This window comes from Hylobates moloch, unplaced genomic scaffold, assembly GCF_009828535.3.
Source record: "Hylobates moloch isolate HMO894 unplaced genomic scaffold, HMol_V3 SCAFFOLD_14, whole genome shotgun sequence".
Classification (NCBI taxonomy): Eukaryota; Metazoa; Chordata; class Mammalia; order Primates; family Hylobatidae; genus Hylobates; species Hylobates moloch.
The window spans coordinates 8,939,691-8,961,445 of record NW_026652289.1 but is presented as its reverse complement, the minus strand read 5'-3'; the positions used below and the strand labels follow the sequence as shown (position 1 = coordinate 8,961,445).

The 21,755-nt window shown below is 41.1% G+C and overlaps 1 protein-coding gene across 1 annotated transcript in view; it reads left to right on the top strand.

Moving 5' to 3' along the window:
• Nucleotides 1–21,490, top strand: part of TTC3 (tetratricopeptide repeat domain 3) — a 121,357-nt gene extending 99,867 nt beyond the window's left edge. The window contains exons 35-45 of the mRNA XM_058427849.1: nucleotides 1,253–1,392; nucleotides 4,194–4,262; nucleotides 5,542–5,638; nucleotides 6,992–7,092; nucleotides 9,820–9,910; nucleotides 10,575–10,676; nucleotides 14,101–14,462; nucleotides 16,003–16,129; nucleotides 16,308–16,448; nucleotides 18,657–18,749; nucleotides 19,847–21,490. Coding sequence (XP_058283832.1) covers nucleotides 1,253–1,392; nucleotides 4,194–4,262; nucleotides 5,542–5,638; nucleotides 6,992–7,092; nucleotides 9,820–9,910; nucleotides 10,575–10,676; nucleotides 14,101–14,462; nucleotides 16,003–16,129; nucleotides 16,308–16,448; nucleotides 18,657–18,749; nucleotides 19,847–19,981 — 1,458 coding nt within the window. The 3' untranslated portion in view covers nucleotides 19,982–21,490. The remainder of the gene's footprint in view (nucleotides 1–1,252; nucleotides 1,393–4,193; nucleotides 4,263–5,541; nucleotides 5,639–6,991; nucleotides 7,093–9,819; nucleotides 9,911–10,574; nucleotides 10,677–14,100; nucleotides 14,463–16,002; nucleotides 16,130–16,307; nucleotides 16,449–18,656; nucleotides 18,750–19,846) is intronic.
• Nucleotides 21,491–21,755: the final 265 nt, after the last annotated feature.

The following is a 21,755-nucleotide window of genomic DNA, read 5'->3' as shown; positions in this document are numbered from 1 at the left end:
GTTGCAGCTAAGAAGATGTGGGAAGAACTGGTTCCCGTGTTAAAGGGAACGTTACTGAGCTGTTGTTCAATTTTTGCCACCTAAGAACAGTTGTCCTGTGCCAAAATCAACTTTATCCCTGCTGTAGGATTCAGAAATCTTAAAGGACCTTGACTGGTTAGCAAATCTGCCTTTAAAAAACATGAAAACCTTGGTGTCTAAGGCTAAAAAGGGAGTAGTGGTCTCTTAAATTGATAAGAGCTTTTGACCTGAGGGCCATGATTTCCTATGGAATCCATGTAGGTTGACTTTAGTGTCCTTTCTTACAGAGAAGACCTCGAGTTTCTATAGCTGAACTGTATTCCTCAGTGACCTACGTGTGCTCTAAGCCTAAGCAGGAAGTTCAGGCTGTAGAGAACCTGATAGGAAGTAAAAAATTAAAAGTTTCCCTAAAGCAAATGTGAAGTTAGGATTTCATTAAGCCGTCATTGATAATAGTGAGATTTTAAACTAGAAAATATTTGTTTCCTTTAAATATTGTTTTGATTCACGTTTAAATTAATTATTAGAAATATTAACATAGGGAATGTTTTACTTATAAATGACTGGTATTTATAAGCATGTGCCCCACCCAAACCCCTTGCTACCATTGAATAGATGATACTTCAAAAAAGACATCAAACCTTTAGAGAATGTGTAGATTCAGAAGTTTCAAACCAGCAACTACATAGGAAGTTGACAAAGAGGGTTGGGTGTCAAGTGGTGCTGTACCAAACCCTCCAGGGGAACGGTAACTAGCATTGTCTCCAAAGAGGTTTTCATTTCTCTTTGTCACACTGCCTGAAATTCTGGCACGTATCTCAACCCAAATGCCTTTAATGACCAGCAAGAGGATTACATTTATATTTATAAAAGCAAACAAAAACTATTGGCCTTGCTAACTAAAACATGTGTACAGACTCCCTGTAGATTAGAGAATCATTTAGGCTGGAGAGTGAAGCGTGAATACTTCTGGGCACATCGGAGTGGTTCTTTGGGGTGCCTTACTGTAATCAGGTGCACCTAGTGGGTAGGATGTGGCTGTCTGGTGTGACTTGGTGTCCCAGGTTTGGCTGGGGGGCATAGTCTGCCACAGGGTGCCAGCCTGGGACTGTGTTCCACTGAACTTGAGTCATTGTTTAAGCTGTGACGCCATCACAGTTCTAGCCTTTCAGTCTCTTTTGTTAAAAAGTATATTTTACCATTTATTTAAGTACTTTCTAAATGTTTTTAGATCTCAAAGACGGAATTAGATTGGTTCCTTCAAGATTTGGAAAGAGAAATTAAAAAATGGCAACAGGAAAAAAAAGAAATCCAAGAAAGACTAAAATCACTGAAGAAGAAAATTAAAAAGGTTTCAAATGCCAGTGAAATGTAAGTAATGATTGAAAGGCAGTAATTTTTATTTTAAAAAAATATTGTGGCTTTTGGTTATTTTCATATTTTTGATATTTAATTTTAAACTATATCAAGTAAAGTAAAAATGAATAGATACTGTTTTCATTGTTTTGTCTCATTTAAAAAAGTATTCACTGAGTAATTATCTCACCTGAGTTTTTTTCTAAACTTAACATTTTTTCAGATAAATTATATAAAAGTGAGAGTAGCATGGAACTGAGAATCCCCAAGGAACTGACTTCCTTCCAGTTTGAACACCATCCCTTTCTCTGGCCCTCTTTTTTCTTATCAGCAAAACATGGGGGCTGGTCTAAAATCTAGGGTTCTTTTCAAAAGTAAGATTCTGTGATGATTATTTTACTTATAATTACTTTTATCCTGAATCTATAAATTATTAAAATTTATCTTGTAGTGTGAATGATTTGGTAACATACACAGATCCTAGGAATGATTGTCAGGTGGGCCAAGAGTGTGTTTTAAGATTCTCTGTGATCCATCCCTAACGTCCCTCTGCTCTAAACAGTGATAGATCAAATTCTTCAGCTTGTTTTCTACCACTGTGTAAGAAAACACCCAAAGTCAGTGTCTTGGTTAGCAGCCATTGTATTTGCTCATGGTGCTGCAATCTGGGCTGAGTTCAGCTGGGCCATTCTTCTGCTGGTCTTGCCAGGAGTCCTCGTGTGGCTGAATTTAGCTGGGTGATGACTGGGGCTGGCCTCAGCTGGGATGCTGGGGTGGCTTGGTCTCACTTTCTCTCTGTGTAGCCTCTCTGTGATTTTTATTTATGTGGTCTTTCCATGTGATCTCTATTATGATAGCCAGACTTCTTACGTGGTGGCTAAGGACTTCAAATGGTGCAGAAGTGGAAGCCACTAGGCCTCCTGAAGGTTCAGGCCCATAACTGTCACAGCATCATCTCTGCTGCCTTTTATTCCTTAAAACAAGTCATAGGCTTGGTCCAGATTCAAGGGCATGAATAATGGGAGGCTGGGTTCACTGGAGGGCCACGCTACACACTCACCTTTCAAGGGCTTTTGTGTTTTTCCATGCTGCATGCCATATGATCAGATGACTTTCATTATGAGTCTTGCTAGCATTACATTTAGGCAGTCCTCAAACAATGAGGAAAAGTAAAACACTGCCTCAGAATTTTCACTCCCTGTGTCATGTCATTTTGATGATCAAAGTAGCTTCACTACAAGAACACACTTACGGAAACGATAATGTCTGTAAAGCTTTTTACCTCTAATATTTAAGTATGACCAGTCCTGGTCATTTTGTTACATTTTATATTTAACATACTTTTTTTGTTCAGTTCAGACATACTGTCAAACTAGACAAGGTAACTAGAGGCTGTTAATGATAAGAAGAAATTTTTTTTCTGTACTAGCATAAAAGTTAATTTCTGCTGGAGAATAAACTTTTTATTGTTGACTTTTTTCCATTTTATTAATAGATTTCTTTACCTTTCCTGTCACAATTTAAAGATAAGCCACACGCTTCTAAGTTTTTTGCTTTTTTTTTTGAGACAGAGTTTTGCTTTTGTCACCCAGCCTGGAGTGCAATGGTGCAATCTCAGCTCACTGCAACCTCTGCCTCCCATGTTAAAGCAATTCTCCTGTCTCAGCCTCCCGAGTAGCTGGGATTACAGGTGCCCACCACCACACCTGACTAATTTTTCTATTTTTTTTTTTTTTTTTTTTTAGTAGAGATGGGGTTTCACCATGTTGGCCAGGCTGGTCTCGAACTCCTGACCTCAGATGATCCACCCGTCTCGGCCTCCCAAAGTGCTGGGATTACAGGCATGAGCCACTGCACCTGGCCTGCTTTTTACGTTTTCCAAATAAATGCTTTAAAGCTCAATTTTTCTATTTAGATTTTTAAGTAAAATCTTTAAACTTTTTGGATCTCTTTCTCAGAGATGCACAAAAGACATGAAAAATGATTTCTTGAATGTTTCTGTGCTGTTGATCACACTTAGTAATCATTAAGAAATGACTAGAACATAGAGCTCATGATTGGTACAGTGACACAAACCACAGATGGCTATGAAAGAAGGCAGGGCTTCCATGAGAGTGTCAGAGTGTCACCCAGTATTTGTCTATTTAGAGGAGGGAGGAAGTGTTTTACAAAAGAAGTAAAATAATAGTTAAACTGGCTCGTATTAGAAACAAGCAGCTTTAGTAAACAGAGATGACTGCAAAGGTATCTCAGGGTAGCATGAAAGAAGAGGCAGAACCCGCCTTGTGCAGGGCATGGCTCAAGAATCGGAGATTCACACACTCGTTTTGAAGGATTATCAGAGAGTGTGTGTGTGTGTGCGTGCACACCCGCATGTGTGCATGAATGCTTGTTTTGACTTTAAGTTCTGTTTTAAAGAGTAGAAGGCTGTTTTCATTTTGAATGAGAATCCACATCTTCTCATTTTGAATAAGAATCTCTGGTTACACTGACGATGATGCCACAGTACCTGTGTTCTCTGTCTCTTGTTGAAACCATCTTGAGCTGCACGTCTTAGACTGAGATAGGGTGATTTACCTGTAAGCATATGACTTAGAGTGAAAAAAAGGTAATCTGGAAGGAAAATTTCCCAAAAGGGAAATGACCTCAAATTATTTTCCTATTTAGAAGATACTAAAAATGCAACAAGATGTAAAAATTTATATATTAAAAAATCAAGAAATGTTTTTAAGGATATGGGTACAATTTACTGTGTGGGGGTCCTCTTAAAAAATTTTTTCAAAATTAATTAATATTTGGTGATTATGCTTTTATAGGTATACCCAGAAAAATGATGGAAAGGAAAAGGAACTTGAATTACATCTGGATCAGTCCCTTGAAATCAGGCAAATTAAGCTTAAATTTATTTTTAATATCTTTTAATACTTTTAATGCCAGGAGTACAAACAAGCACAGTAGACTTTGAAATATATTGTTGCATGTCTATTTCTTTTAAATAATTATGTTTCTGTTTTCTTTATATTTCTGTTGCATTTTAAAAATTAATTTATAAATATATTCTTTGAATATTTAAATATTTTTATTTTACAAGATTTCTGCATTTATTTCCCATTATCAATATAAAAATACTGAATTTATTGTTGTCAACTTTTTTTGGATTAACTTGAAACTAAAAACATGTTTTAAAAACTTTTCTTTTGTGTTACTTGGAATATTCGTCTCCACTGTAGGCTGGTAGTTTGTTGCTGTTATTGCTTTATAATTATAGGTTCATTAAATTTTTATTATGAATCTGTGCAAAGTTTCCTTTTAACCCTTGCTTGCTAATGGAAATAATATGTTTTCACCTACTGGTAACCAGTACATTCAGTGATAAGCAGTTGCATTCTGCTTTTCTCACTGAGTATTGTTTCATATGCACATTCCCATCCCGTTTTTTGAATAATTTTGTACAGATTTCTTTTTCTCTTTGGGTTCTGTCCTTGTAATATGCGTCAAAACAGAACTTCTGGCTCAAATGATAGGGAATGTTTTATAAAGCTTACTTTAAAAAATTTTTTTTTTATTTATTTTTTGAGACAGGGTCTTGCTCTGTCACCCAGGCTGGAATGCAGTAGTGCAGTCGTGGCTCACTGCAGACCCCATCTCCCAGCTCAAGCAATTCTCTTGCCTCAGCCTCCCGAGTAGCTGGGACTACAGCCACGCACCACCATTGTATTTTTTGTAGATACAGGGTTTTGCCATACTGTCTAGGCTGGTCTTGAACTTCTGGGCCCAAGGGATCTGCCTGCCTTGGCCTCCCAAAGTACTGGGATTACAGGCCTAAGCCACTGTGCCTGGCATATACAGTTTATTAATGTTGCCAGATTGTACTCCACCTGCCCTCATAAAAATGGTGAACTGGAACAGTGCCCTCACCTTGATTCTCAGCATGCCCACCTAATGTGCACTTCCATTTCATATCTGCCTTTGCTCACTTGTAAAGCACAAAGAGCACACTTGAGTCTGTGTATTGTGTAGTAAAATATGAGATGAGAAACTGCTCTGGAAGATATAGCTGAGGCTATGATGGTGCGGTTTCAAAGCTCATCCAGCCTGAAACCTTTGTCATCTCACTGTGAAATTTTGTTCAAGAAGGTTTTTTTTTTTCTTCAATATTTGTAGCAACACACTTACAAATGAGAAAATGAAAATAGAAGAGTGTATAAAGAAAGGGAAAGACGATTATGAAGAGAGTTATCAGAGAGCTGTGGCTGCAGAGGTGAGTCCATGACACTTAGTGACCGCTATGGCATTTGTCATTTGTTTTTGTGTTTCTTTAATGACATATGAGGCATAACAGACATTACTGAAAAGTGTGGTGCATAAAGGATATCCTGTCACCCATAATATATCCTCCCTAAAACGACCACTCTTTTTCCTTGCCTGTAGCCTTGTAATGTTTTACCAGTATGCTTGTGTTGTTACTTAAATGCACTCATAGTGTACACCAAATTTTGTAACCTGCTTTCCTTATTTACCATTATAATTCAGTCATTTCCTATATTATACACTTTGAATACTTTCATCATATTTAATCAAGTGATGTACCATGAAGTAGCCAACCATATTTGCCAATACTTGGAAAGGAACTTGAAAATAATCCACGTATTAAGAATATGCTCCTCCCGCCCCTAGAAGAATATATAGCAATGTCAGGACACTGTTTGAGAAACTACTGAGACAAAAATCAAAATTATGACGTCTGGCTGTATTTTATTTAGTTCCCGAAACATGATTCTCTATGTTTCTCTAGCTGAGAAACAAATAATATTTATTGGCATATGTGTCTGTGATTATTCTGGTAAAATAAGAAAAGGCTGAGTTTATACAGTCTGCAAACATTAGGCTTTTCAATTAAGAATTGACTATGTACCTGCTTCTAAGGACAGGAAAGGAAAAAGAGCCAAAGTATGAATATTTTGTGGGTCCTACACCGGCATCCGTATTCCTGAGCTTGTTTAATTCACACCACCGTTTGGTAAGCAGGTTTGCCTGGTGGGCCCTGTCAAGTTTACTGACACCTGGATTAAAAGGCTATTTAATGAATCATTTGGACCACGAGGCCATTCTACATTTCCTGCAGTGATTCTCACAAAAATGGCCAGTTGGCTTGTGGGGAAGCCACAGAGAGTCTAGAATCTTAAAAGCATACCCCGAAGGCTTTTGATGTCCTTGCTGTGAACAGCTTCTCTGAGGCTTTTCTAAAATTGCAGAGGATGCAGCCTTTATTAAGGGTTATTCTGCTGCAGGACCATAGGTAATGCACACTGGTGTGCACATGCAGTTAACCTGGCTCTGTGCTTATATATAGCTTAAGCAGAAAGCCAGGTACAGTTATTCATATCTGCAAAAAGGATCATGGAAGGTATGCATTTGTAATATCATTTTCTGTTTTCAAATCTCAAAGTCTAATTCATGTTCACCTATGATATAATCAAGTTCTAGTGATTCTATCATCATGCTTCATTTAAGGAGAAATGGGAAAGTGGTTTGAATGTTTAAGTTTTAACCTTTAAAATAGTTTCAGGCTGTCATTTGTAAAATACTCATATGTCCTCTAATCTACTGGCAGGTATCCGTACTTGAAAACTGGAAGGAGAGTGAAGTGTATAAGCTACAGATCATGGAGTCACAAGCAGAAGCCTATCTGAAGAAGCTGGAGCTGATTAGCTGGTAATGCAGTTTCATGGGTGTTCTCAGCATGTCATTTAGAAGATAAAGCTAGGACCATTTGAGAAAAACATTATTTTGTATTAGGACCATTTTATTTTTAATAGTTAATATAATTGATACATGTTCAATTGTAGAAAAGTTAAGACATACAAACAAAAATGATAAAAACCATTCCTAATTCTAAATGGAGATATAACATTTGTATTTTGGAATAAATTCGTGAAGTGTTTGAAAAAATGAAAATTTGTGAATTAGTTTTACTAAACAGTATATAGGAAATTTCTTTTCATATTGGTAATTACATTTCTCCAACCTAATTTTGAAAAGTTGGATAGTAATCGAGCATAGAAACATGTCATGATTTACCAAACACTGCTGTGCTGGGACAGTGGAGTTGTTTGTGAGTTTGTGTTAATATAAGCCACCCTGCAGTGAGCATCCTTATAGTTAAATTTTTATGCACATTATTAGTCATTTCCATGCAGTAAAATTTTGGAATGAAGATCACATTTTCAAGGCTTTTAAAATTTTTTGCCAAGTTGCTTTGCATAATAGCTATTATTTAACAGTCTACATGACAGCATACGAGAATGTATATTCACACATATTAATTTTTTTTCAACCCTCAACAAAATCTCTACCTGTTTTTGTTTGTTTTTTTGAGACGGAGCCTTGCTCTGTCACCCAGGCTGGAGTGCAGTAGCCCGATCTTGGCTCACTGCAACCTCTGCATCCTGGGTTCAAGCGATTCTCTTGCCTCAGCCTCCCGAGTAGCTGGGATTACAGGTGCGTGCCACCACGCCTGGCTAATTTTTTGTATTTGTAGTAGATATGGGGTTTCACCATGTTAGCCAGGATGGTCTCTATCTCCTGACCTCATGATCCACCCACCTTGGCCTCCCAAAGTGCTGGGATTACAGGCGTGAGCCACTGTGCCTGGCCTTGTTCTTGTTTGTTTTTGAGATGGAGTCTTGCTCTGTCGCCCATGCTGGAGTGTAGTGGCGTGATCTCGGCTCACTGCAAGCTCCGCCTCCTGAGTTCACGCCATTCTCCTGCCTCAGCCTCCCAAGTAGCTGAGACTACAGGTGCCCGCCACCACTCCTGGCTAATTTTTTGTATTTTTAGTAGAGACAGGTTTCACCATATTAGCCAGGATGGTCTCAATCTCCTGATCTCGTGATCCACCCACCTTGGCCTCCCAAAGTGCTAGGATTACAGGAGTGCCTCCCAAAGTGCTGGGATTATAGGAGTGAGCCACCGCGCCGGCCGGCCTTGTTTGTTTTTAAGATAAGGCTTGCCTGGGATTCCTAGAGGATCTTCTTCACCCTAGTACTTAGCACTTCTCTATGTGGAACTACTTTTCATTGAGTCCTTTTATCATGTTCTATACACAGATTTTGTGTTTTTAATCCCAGGGTTTTGATCCTTCCTGATGCTTGCCTTTTGATTCAAATTTCAAACCCTCAGCATTGAACCAGAGATTGTGTGAATCATGGACAGTTTTAGTGTATCTTTTTCTTTCTTTCTTTCTTTTTCTTTTTTTTTTTTGAGATGGAGTCTTGCTCTGTCACACAGGCTGGAGTGCAGTGGCGTGATCTCGGCTCACTGCAACCTCTGCCTCCTGGGTTCAAGTGATTCTCTTGCCTCCCGAGTAGCTGGGATTATAGGCGCCCACCACCACGCCAGGCTGATTTTTGTATTTTTAGTAGAAACAGCGTTTCACCATGTTGGCCAGGCTGGTCTCTAACTCCTGACCTGGTGATCCGCCTGCCTAGGCCTCCCAAAGTGCTGGGATTACAGGTGTGAGCCACCATGCCCAGCCCCTTCTTCATTTTCAAGATTTAATTTTTTCATGAGAAAACTTTTCTGATTAAAAGTAAAATAATATGCTGATTTAGAATACAGGACTAGTACAGCTGAGGTTGAGACCAAGTGGTAGTCAACCGCCTGTACTAAGCACCCACCATAGGCTGCATTGCGGCTCATCTGGGAAACAAAGATAATCTCAGACTCATTTCATCAAATAGTATCAACTCTTCCAATAAACAGTAGAGTATACAAAGATTCTTTCTTCAGGATGCCATGCTAACTCTGCCTCCTCCACCAAAGTATAGAAACATAGAAAAGGGGTAAAAAGAATGCTCTGTTTTTTCTTCAATATGTGTAATGAGGTCTTACTGTACCCACAGATTGGTAGTGTTTTTGATCTTCTCAATTAGGAGTAGTCAATTTATCTGTCACTTTCAATAGACCAGATTCATGAGGTGCTGAGATTCATGAGGTGCTGAGATTATAAATTTATCTTAGGCTCATCCTTTATTTTTATATTAAGGTAATGTTTAGAGTTTGATTGGAATCTTTTGAATGTTTCAGACTACCTTTTTAAAAAATATTTAAATGCAGACGCTGGTTTTAATATTAAACATAAAGATGTCAGATGAAGAATGGTCAAACTTTCAAATTTGGGAAAAGAACTTAAAATTCAGGAGACTTATTTTATCTCTGCCTTTCGGTTTTAGATTTTTTTGTTATATTAATAATTAAAATTGTCTAAAGTGTCTCTAGTGGCAAGTTTACAAGATAAGCAATTTCTTAAAAATAGTTGGGTTTTTGTGTGTATGTGATTATGTTAAATGTCTCTTTCGCTCATGTTTAGATGTTTATTTGACCGTAAGTGCTTTTATAATTTTAAAATTTCTAAAGCAGTTTTATATTATACTTTTTCAGTGATACTGCAGCATATCCTGACATGGAGTCTGATATATGTTCATGGGAATTGTTTCTTTCTAATGTTACAAAAGAAATTGAGAAAGCAAAGGTAAGTTGTAAAAAACATCTTTTAATCCCATCAAAATCTTTATGATAGTTATAATTCTTGGGAGGCTGGTGTCTATTTCTTTTTTATCTATTATTATCAGTAATATTTTTTGTTGAAAGTATTATGAGCTTTTCATGGAACTAATCTTTTTTTTTTTTTTGAGACGGAGTTTCGCTCTTGTTGCCCAGGCTGGAGTGCAGTGGTGCTATCTTGGCTCACTGCAACCTCCGCCTCCCAGGTTCAAGCGATTCTCCTGCCTCAGCCCCCCAAGTAGCTGGGATTACAGGCATGTGCCACCATGCCCAGCTAATTTTGTTTTTGTTTTTTAGTAGAGATGGGGTCTTTCCATGTTGGTCAGGCTGGTTTCAATCTCCTGACCTCAGGTGATCTGCCCACCTTGGCCTCCCAAAGTGCTGGGATTACAGGCATAAGCCACCGTGCCCAGCCGGAAGTAGTGGTATTTTCTTAATTAACCATCTTGACCTCTGCCTTGATTGGTAAGATTAGAGGAGTTATGTTTGAAAAGGCTTTGGAGCATTCGGTTTAATGAGGTCTTATTTTGAATCTCCTTACAAGACAGTTATGTTTCATTTATAATGTGTAGGAAGAAACAAAGTATTAATTGACAATTGTGGTTTTCCCACACTTTACTTTCTACTCACAGTCTCAGTTTGAAGAACAAATTAAGGCAATTAAAAATGGTTCTCGGCTCAGTGAACTTTCTAAAGTGCAGATTTCTGAGCTTTCATTTCCTGCCTGTAACACGGTAAGTCTAGCACATCTTTTTTTTTTTTTTTTTTTGAACCGTAATTCATTTGTTAACTGGCCAAAGTAGTTATTTGTTGTTGTTTCCTGGGAGTGAGGATGAGATTGGTTAATAATTGCCTTAATGTTTCATTATTGGTGCTACTGATTAACCTTTTAAGCTTTATAACATTCTTATATAAAACAGATCAGTCTTTCTACATCTGTATGAGGGACAGACTGAGGTGAATACACCATTGCTACATTTCTATCACTCTCTTGTACCTTGGCCTGTCTTCTGTGTCTGTGTGTTGTGTATGTATTCCTAACTTTGAACGAATAATCCAGGAGTAGCAGTTGCCTGTGATTCAAGCAGGACCCTATCACCACCTCAGATTATACTCTTATTCCTAGATATTTGGGACATAAGACCAAAATCTAAAAATTAAGAGGTTTCCTCCTCAAATACAGAATAAAAGCTGCTATGCCTGAGACATACAGGGCTTTGTTGGTCTGGCACATCATATTTTACTACTTGTTTGAGGTATTTGCCGAATCTTGTGAATAACAGTGAATAATCTTGTCTTTTTAGTTTAATATACACAGCACAGTAAAGAAAAGCATTAATTGCATTTTGTGGACTTCATAACATGGCTAAACCTATATTTAGATTTGGACACAGATAGATGCTTAGTAAATACTAAATTGAAATGAATTAGGCCCAGAGGAGATCAGACCATAGGAATTTAAAGTTAGATCTTGAGAGAAAACTTAGGTAAAAAAGAAAAGCAAAATTAAAGGAGGACTGTGTGTGAGAGTTGAAAGATGTAAGTTCCAGAATGTTGTGGCAGGACAGTGAAATCTTCTGGTTCCTAAAGATGGAGGAGACTCTCTCCCAGCACCTGATTTGCACCCTCCCACTACTGCCAGAGCTTTGCCCGGGCTGTTCCTAGCTTGGAGCACTGTCTCCGCTCTGCATCCTGCCTTCCCCTGAAACCCTGTCAGGGGCTGCCCTCTTTTGGCCTCCCACTGTGTCCCTTCTCTCACGTGCATTAGATCTCAGCCTGTCCTTGAATGTCTCTTTCTTGCCAGTACCTTGCACAGTAAACATTCAAACTTACTGTGAATTCATCTGAAAAAAAAAATTAAGTGTGGAAAAAGTGTGACCACCCTGAACTGAGTAAAATATTCTGTTGAGATCCAGTTTTTTCTCTCCATTGAATGTGCAGTTTTAGTTAGAATTACACTAAAGAGCACTTATCATTTATTGTTTTTCCAAGTTCTTGTAACAGATATGTATAGAACAAACGTTGGCTCTCAATAGGATATTTTACTATTAGCTTGTAATCCTAGCTTATGTTATTTTATCAATACTCAAAAGAATTTTCATATCCTAAATTCTGGGAACTCTTAGTGTGCCAGGAGCTTGAGTAATAAGTGTGCCTAAAAATTATTTGTATCTCATTTCTCCTTCATTCATTCATTCGGTAATTAGTGGTGATAAAGATTGATGTGGGCTGTGCCCTCAAAGTGCACATGGACTTGGGGAAAGGCAGACTTTAAATCCATCGTTACCTGCAGCAGAGTGAGGTTTCTCATGGCAGAATGCTAGAGCAGCGTGAATCAGGGGCCACTAACCTAATCTAGAGGTGTGGCCTCAGCGGGAGATTCCCAGTTGGAAGTCTCCCAGAGACAGAGATCTGCAATAGGAACTTACCAGACAAAGGAGTGAGAGGGGTGTGTTTGGACGGTCAGAGTTCCAGATGGAACACACAGTGCTCCTGGAGCCTGGAGAGACAGAGAGCACACTCCTTTCATGCTGTAATAGAAGCCCAGTGTGACGCAGGGGCGAGCCAAGGGAGCCTTCTTCTGTAAGCTGTGTTACAGCAGTGTGGACACTTCTAGCTTCATTAGACCAGACAGGATAGGTCTCAAATAAGGGAACAGCAGCAGAACAGGAGTCCCTCCTTCTTCACGGCTTCGCTTTCCATGGTTTCAGTTATCCGCAGTCAACCGCAGTTAGAAAATACTCAATGGAAAATTCCAGAAATACATAATTAATAAGTTTTAAATTGTGCACTGTTTTGAGTAGCATGATGAAATCTGGATTCTCACATGGTCACACCTGGGACGTGCCTTCATCCAGTGTTTTCATGCTGTTGCTGCTCCCTGCCCGCAAGCCACTTAGAAGCTGATTTGGTGACCAGATGAACTTCTCGTGTTACCCCAGTGCCTGTGTTCAAGTCACCCCTATTTTACTTCATAATGGCCCCAAAGCATGGGAGTAATGATGCTGGTCATTCAGATATGCCGTAGAGAAGCAATATAGTGCTTCCTTTAAGTGAAAAGCTGAAAGTTCTTAACTCAATAAGGAAAGAGAAAAGATCGTATCCTGAGGTTGCTAAGATCTATGGTCAGAACAAATCTACCCGTGATATTGTGAAGAAGGAAAAAGAAATTCATGTACAGTATACGTAGGGTTCGGTACTCTTTGCGACCTCAGGCATTCACTGGGGGGGTCTCAGAATGTATCCCGGAGGATTACGGGAAGCTACTATGGTTTTTGAAGATGAGCTTGCCACTAATGTGGGGGAATGTTGGGGAGGGGCTTGAGTGATTTCCATTTGTTCGATTATCAGTTTATTGCCATCAGCCTGTCCTGGATGGGGCATGGCAGTGGGGGTGGAGAGAAGAGAACAGATGTGAGAGGTGATTGGGGGTACATTTACAGGCGCCATGCTGCTCAGGAGACCAGGCCCCATGTGTCCACGTGGGAGTTGAGGGTGAGTCTTGGGCTTCCGTCCAGGAGTACTAGGGGAAGAGCAGGACTGGGGAGGCTGCCTGAGGCTGGTTTCCAAAACATTGACTTTGAGTTGCCTTGGAATCACCCAAGTGGATTTGCAGATTTGGATCTCAGGAAAATATTCTAGACTGCAAACTTTTAAAAAGATTCGGCCTCAGGCAGCTGCATGGGGAGGAGTGTCAGCACTGCAGGCATGGACGGAGGCCTGAGAGCTGCCAGGAGAGCTGGCAGGGAAGAGGAGGCGGCCCGCTGGGATGGAGACAACTCTGGGGAGTGTGGTGGCCATGATGTTCCATCTGTCAGCTACATGGTTTAGCTCGGAAGGGGAGAAGTGTAACCAGGTAGAGGCTGAAGGAGGGCCAGTAGGCAGGCATAATGGTCTCATCTTACAGAGAAAACAGCGACTTATAGAGATAATTATTTAGAAGTCTGAGCCCTCCTACTCTTGTTCTAATAACTAACAAGTTATTATCAAGAATTCTTTTAAAATGAAAATATTTAATTCATGGTATTCAGGTTTCCTGTGCACGGAGCCTCTGGGCTGCGTTATTGTATTTATTCATCGGCCTTTGCCCTTGGGCGTTTCATCCTCTGAATTCAAGGGAAGCCCTAAGTGATCCATGGTGTGGTGTGTTCCTCACAGGTTCATCCCAAGTTACTCCCTGAGTCTTCAGGCCATGATGACCAAGGGCTTGTGACTTCTGCAAGCGACGTGACTGGAAACCACGCAGCACTTCACAGGAATCCCAGTGTGTTCTCTGCTGGTGATTCCCCAGGGGAGGCTCCTTCTGCGCTGTTGCCAGGGCCACCCCCTGGTCAGCCTGAAGCCACTCAGCTGCCAGGGCCAAAACAGGCTGGCCAGGCAGCTCTGTCAGAACGAACCCCTGTGGCCGATCGGAAGCAGCCTGTTCCTCCAGGACGTGCTGCGCGTTCAAGCCAGTCTCCAAAAAAGCCGTTCAATAGTATTATTGAGCACCTGTCAGTGGTATTCCCATGTTACAACAGGTATGAACAGAAAATGTCTGTGACTGTGTTCAATACTTTATTGAACTGAGGTTTCCTGATTAGATAAAATCATGGCCAGTTAGGTGTTAACATGAAAAGGGTTGCATAATTGTTTTGCTCAGAAAGACAGTTGCTACATTTCTTTCTTTTTGTAAATACAGACATAAGTATTTTCAAATAAATTGGTGGGTTTTTTTTTTTTTTTTTTTTTGAGACAGAGTCTCACTCTGTCGCCTAGGCTGGAGTGCTATGGCGCAATCTCGGCTCCCTGCAACCTCTGCCTCCCAGGTTCAAGCGATTCTCCTGCCTCAGCCTCCTGAGAAGCTGGGATTATAGGCATGCACCACTAAGCCTGGCTAATTTTTGTATTTTTAGTACAGGTGGGGTTTCACCATGTTGGCCAGGCTGGTCTCGAACTTCTGACCTCAAGTGATTCACCCGCCTTGGCCTCCCAAACTGCTGGGGTTACAGGCATGAGACGCCACACCCAGCCTCAAGTAAATTTTTTAATGTGCATATGTAAATTGAAAACATTGACCACTGGGTAATTAACATTCATCAGAACCGATGACAATTTGCTAAGATTTTGATGAGACCAATAGCACTGTCTAAAACTAGTGTTAACAGAATCAATAAATGAACTGCAAAACAATAATTCTGCATCATTTGGAGGGACAAAATTACATATAGCAAAGAAGGCAGCAGCAACGTATACCTTGTTATATAAGACCTCTGATTTGTTAGAGTGTGAGGTTGAAGACTGGATGGAATTCCATAGTGAATGGGGCATGTGGACATGTTAACAAGGGGTCCTTGTAAATGTGGGAAAAAGCTGCCCTTACCTGAGTGAGCAAGAGCTGTAAATAGAGTTGGGATGATGGCAGGCTCTTCAGTAGCGTTTCTGCCTCCACCTCTGGTTTCTGCTGTTCAGGTTGGTGCGAGGGGGGCAGAGTTGCCTCTTGTCTCAGCTGTGAAAGATGATGAGGTAGAGGCGGGTGTCTCTGAAGTGCAGCTCGGAACGAAGGACTCTATGCTCAGGAATGACCTTTGGCACCTGCCCTATTATTTCAGTTTCTGAGACAGTGTTAATTACAGGCTTCAAAATTGAAATTTGTAAACAATGGGGCAGTTAAAATATGATTAGCCAGCAGGCATGGTGGCCCATGGCAGGCCGAGGCAGGTGGATCACCTGAGGTTGGGAGTTCGGGACCAGCCTGACCAACATGGTGAAACCCCATCTCTTCTTAAAAAAAATTACAAAACTCGCTTGAACCCGAGAGGCAGAGGTTGCAGTGAGCAGGGATGGCGCCACTGCCCTCCAGCCTGCCACTCTGACAGAGTGAGACACTGTCTCAAAAAAAAAAAAAGAAAAAGTTATGCTTTTTAGATAGTTATTGTTGTTATCAGTGGTCCTCAAATTAATTTTATGTGCATTTGTCTTTGTTTCTTTGGGTTGGGCTGTTGGATTAATATTGGCACGTAATATTTCTTAGCAGTAGAGAACTTTCTGTTGTCATTTATCACTCACTCTCCCTTTCAGCACCGAGCTTGCTGGTTTTATTAAAAAAGTGCGAAGCAAAAACAAGAACTCACTCTCAGGATTGAGTATTGATGAAATTGTCCAAAGAGTGACAGAACACATTCTAGATGAACAGAAAAAGAAAAAGGTATTTTATCTAGATGTTCCACTTCATCCTTATTTATAAAATATGAGCATTGTTAAAAAAAAAAAAGCTTCAAACCAAAACCTAGAGAGCAATGTACTAAAGACAGAAGATGGTCAAGTTGTTGGATAACTGGTTGCTTCCCTCTTGTCCCCTCCCCGCCACCCCGTTATCTTCGCAGCCAAACCCAGGAAAGGACAAGAGGACTTACGAGCCCAGCTCTGCTGCCCCCGTGACCAGGTCCTCCCAGGGCCCACCCTCGGCGGTTGTTGCACCATCACCCAAAACCAAGCGGCAGAAAGCAGATGTCCCTGTGAGGGCTGTACGTATAACTGTATAGTTTTGTTTTTTAATGAAAAACAAGAAGCAAACAAAATTTTTAATCCATCATTTAGCCCCATTCATTTCTAGACCTAATTTATTTGATCCCAACATTAGAAACTGAATTTCAGTGTACTTGAATGCGTCCAGTTAGAGCAATCAGTGAATGGCCGAGGTCATGGTGTCTGCTGTGATACGTTTGGGCCCAGCATGGAGAGAAGCCCCTGCACGTGAGTGACAAGGGCTCTGACCATCGTGGGGGATCTGAGCCTTCTCTCTCTTGCCCTTGTTTTCCTGCAGATGGTCAAGTACATGGGCTTTGTACATCCAGTGTGGTATTTTGAACAGTTGGGAAAATCATTTTTGAATAATTTTCTTCTGTGTAACCATGGCTTTGGAATTGCACAGATGTGTCAATGTGTTGTGTGGCCACACCCACCCCAAGATAGACCATGATCGCCTGGAGAAGAGAGTTCTCTTTTTGCTTCATGATGGATGTTTGTAGTAACGAAGATATAAAAGCTGACTTACTGAAACGTCACCAGATTGTATGAGAAAGAAAAATATGTATTCAAACTGGGACCTAATTTGATAACCATAGTTTGTTAAAATTAAAAGTATTAATTTTCAAATTACAAAGTATTACATACAATAGAAAATACAAATAAAAAGGGCATTTAAAAACCCACCCTGTAATCAGTATTACCACTTTGGTACATATTTTTCTAAACTCTTGAATGCATGTATATGTGAATTAGTCAAAACTGAATATGCTAGTCATACTTTGTATGTTCTCTGAGGGGCTGAATTTTTTGGTTGTTTTCCATTTTTTTTATTGTAGTTGTCCTTTTTTTCTTTTACTTAGAAATATACTGTGCCCATCTTTTCTAGGAAACAGAAAACAGTCAAGTTAAGTGTATATTTTTTTCAAACTAAACCTGGCTCCGAGCTTTGCACTGGGCATTGGAGGGGCCTTCACTGGCTCTTCCCCGGTCTGGCACTTCCTCTTCTTCCCTGACCCTCGAGTCATGGGCGGCAGTGGAGGGGCATGAACCCTCCTTCTGCAGCATCTGCCCCATCTCCTCCTGGGCCGAGTCACGCCTTGAGAGAGACAGCAAAACCCTGAACAGCACTTCAAGGTCTTCTCAGCCCTCGGGTGATGCTTCCAGTGCCACTCCCTGAACTTGATCCTACTGCCAGGGCTGCCTGCATTCGCCCACTCCCTCAGCAGGGGTTTTTAGAGCATGAGTTTGAGCTAGGTATTCCGCCAGCTGCTAAAGACCCAGATAGGACTCATTTTGTGCCTTTAAGGTGCTCAGAGTTAAGAGGCAGTGAGCTAGAGTAGAAGTTAATGACGCAGTGTAGGGTAAGTGCTGTGAGCTGCAGGGAGAACTGTGCCTGGAGTCCCAGGCAACACTCGGGTCTGCTCTCACATCGAAAGCACTGTCTGTGCTCACCAGACTGTGAGCCGCTGAGGCCAGAGCCCTCCATTCATCTCCGCGTCCAGCACCCCACACCGACCCTGCCCATGGATGTTTGCCGGATGAGCCGTCCATTTGTTTTGTTTTGATTTGCACAAGTAATCCATGCTCATAGAAACTAGAAAATAGTAAAGAAAAAGATTAAATCTCCCTTACCCTGAGGCAACCACTGTTAACTGTTTTTCTAGGCATGTATGTGTACATGCAGCCCCTTTATTAAAAAGTGAGTTATATATGATACATGCTGTCTTGTTAGCTGCTTTCATTCATCAGGCTGTTGGGGCCAGCTTTCTGTGTCAGGGATTATGGGCTTCCGTCATGATTTTCCTTTTGGCTACACAATAGCCCATTGTGTGGATGTGTTGGAATTTACTACCCTCAACTGTTAGAAGATTAGATGAATGATTAATTCTCACCATGCCATATGATTATCCCATACTGTACTTTGGGTATAGTAATCTTCACCTAGGGATCTTCTGGTCACATAAAACAGTTTTTTCTCGGTTAGGAAATTAGAACTTTAAAAGTATACTTTTCTTTTTGTATTTTTATATTTTTTCTTAAGAAATGCTACTAAAAAATAAGTTGTTTCCTCAGACTGTTTAACTGTAATTGTGAATAATTTGCCACCCTTTGTGGCAGAAGATGTGTGAAGGCCACTTGAAGGAAGAACTCGTGTCATAAAAACAACTATCGTTATTACTGTTCAGATGTGTTTGTTTCCACAGGCACTGGTTGCAAGTTCCTGTGAAATATGCCATGAGGTGTTCAAGTCAAAAAACATACGTGTGCTCAAATGTGGGCACAAGTATCACAAAGGGGTAAGAGCTCTTTTTGGCCATCCTTACAGCATGCATTGGGACCTTCAAATATTTTCAAAATAAGAAAGGAATTGTTTTCTAGTCATCAGTATTTATTGTGCTTTCAAACCGTTTTCTTTGCAAACCTCCCATGTCAGTGTTCAATGCCTCCCTGTCCTCACACCAGCTCTGCAGGAAGGGCAGCTCTGGAGACCGTCCTTTCCATCCCTTGTGGGGAGAGGGGAACAGCAGCTCCAGCCACTCGTTAGTGCTGAGATTCAAAGCAGTATTAGTTCCTTGAAAGGTGATTTCTTACACACTTGATTAAATGGAGAAACAGTGAAACCATACTTTTGACTTAGTGTAGTATATGAAGTCCGTTTAACATTTTAGAGGAGAAAAACTAAACCTAGCTAAGTTCCTTCTGCCTGACCCAGGGACAGTCCTGCTCGTGCCGTTCTGGGATCTGTGTGTGAACTATCATGGTGTTCTAGGTACTGTGAGCATTTGTGTGCACCCCTGCTGCTGGGTTAGAACAGATCAGGTCTCTGCCATGGGGACTTGCTAATCCCTTGGAACGGGATAAATACAGCATACTCACTGAAAGGAACTGAGACCACTTGCCGAGTCTCTGGTGTGGGGGGCCTCCTTGGGTACAGGGTCTTATGTCTGGGCTGGCTGAGTGTCCACAGTCTCTGCAGTGCGGGCAGCAGGAGTGTGGCGTGCAGGCTGGAGGCTGTTCCAGAGCCAAGGGCCAAGGCCAGGGCTACGAATGAGTGATTGGGTCATAGGGCCGAGAATGCCAGGCTCTGGAATTTGGCGCAGCTGAAGTGGAAGAGCCAAGACTGGAACCGGGGATCAGGGCAAGGCCACCCCCCGAGGCCAGGTGGGAGGCCCAGAGCGCTGAGGATCTGACCCTGAGGTGGGATCGTTTGCGGCTGGGGCTTTGTCCACACTCTGGCCTGAGCGGGCGTTGGTGTCCCTGAGTATTGGGCAGCTCCAGGCCCAAGAGACCAAGGGCAAGTGAGCCACGCCTGCCAAGGAGCCCAGCAGCACAGGGGAGCTAAGCTTCCTTATGGTCCTGAAGGCATCTTCTGATTTTGTTTTCTCCTTTTCAGTGCTTTAAGCAGTGGCTTAAAGGGCAGAGCACTTGCCCGGCCTGCCAGGGTCGTGATCTCCTGTCAGAAGAGTCACCTTCTGGAAGAGGCTGGCCCAGTGAGAATCGGGAGCCGCCTTCCTGCTCCTCTAGGTAGTCACACTTCACTAAAGTGTCATCCACCAGTGTGTTGAATCCGAAGAATGACAATTTTCTGCCACTGGTGTAAAAAACAAACATTTGAAGGCCCTTGTGCATTGTGTGTCACAAGCTAAATACATGGAAATCGTTAATATCGTTGATATTAAGTAATTTCCCCACTCTGAGTGAATACTTTGATGATGGCCAACAGTGGCTAATAAAATGACGGCTACCACACTCGTGGGTCGCTGGGGCTGCGCAGGGCTCTTTGAGGTGGGTGGCTTCTTTTGGAAAGTACTGTGAGCGTCTTGAAGCAGTATTCTAGTGATAAGAATTCTTAACATAGCCAAGCGCCCCACGTTTGTTCCCCTTTTGTGTTTGAAAAACCTGTTCTGGTAGCTCTGCAAGAGAGATGATACTGACTTTTCAAATTTTTTACAAGAGCCTGTGTTCCTGATATGCCTATATTTTTCCTCAAAGATTCTGCATTTTAAGGATGGGCATAAGCAAACTATATTTTAACAATTTATAGTTAATGTTAAAATATTGGCTGATTTAGTCCAAAAGATTCAAATCTCCTCTTTGTGAAATCCCATCTGCATTTGATTTTTTATTATTTTATGTTCCCCTGATAAAGTGTTTGCTTTTCATCTTTTATAGATGTAATCTGATTTTCAAAAATCGTTAACACTTTTTAATTAGTGTCGACTAAGACTTTTTCCCCCTGGAATCGAGGCTGTGTGTCCATCATCCCAGCCCCTAGTTGCAGCCTGCTCTTTGAACTCCACTGCCCTCCTCAGCAGTTTCTGTCCTCTTTTGTGAGTCAGTCAGCAAGTGCTTGGGATCCGCACCCAGCCATGCTGAGCACACAACAGGCTGTGTAGAAATGGCCACCACCATTCTCCTTCCCCACCCCACCACAAAAAGAGAAGCTGTGTCTTTAGACAACCCTGAGGTATCTGTTACAATCGTTCTGTGTTTGATATTTGTGTAAAGTATGCATGCAGTCTTGTACTGTGGCCTAAGAACAAAACTGTAACTGCATTAGAAACCATGAAAAAATTAGATATTGTTTTGTGACTTTTAGACAGTGGTAAATATAGAACCATGAATTCTGGTCACATTCCATTTCTCTCCAACATGAAGGATCAAAAAATGTTTTTCAATGTGTTCTTTGTTCCACTGGAAACTTAGAGTCATGAGTTTATGAGCTGATTTGGTCACCTTCCTCTGCCTTTGTTCACCGTGAGTTCTGATGTCTTAGTGACTTAGTTCTTAGAAGCTCACGCCTTAGTTTGAAACAGATTCTCCACGGTGGTCCCCAAAACATTGTCTGCATATCCATAAGAATTGAGCGCTATGGGTGTTAACGTGCATGAGGATCAGTTTGCAGCAGCAGCAAGTACAAAAGGAGAAGAGGAACATCTGTCGAATGAGTGTGTTTTATACATAACTTCAGATACTTGTGAACATGCCTTATATTTGTCCAACAACTGTCAGAATAAAGAACATTCTAAAATGAGAAGTTCACTGTCAGTCACTCTTGTCCATTCTTTCTTAGATAATTTTAAAAATGCATTCTCCTGGAAAACATAGGACGTGTATGTAATGCTAACATTTTAAGAATGCTTTCATCAGGAAAGAACAGCCATGCCATGCTGTGTCTGAGGAGTCTGACCAGGGATCTCAGGGCGTTTTAGGGCCTGGTCAGAACTTTCCTTTGTGCCTGCATAAGATCGACTATAGGAGTTCACACAGAGATGATAGAGTTTACTTTTTTTTTTTTTTTT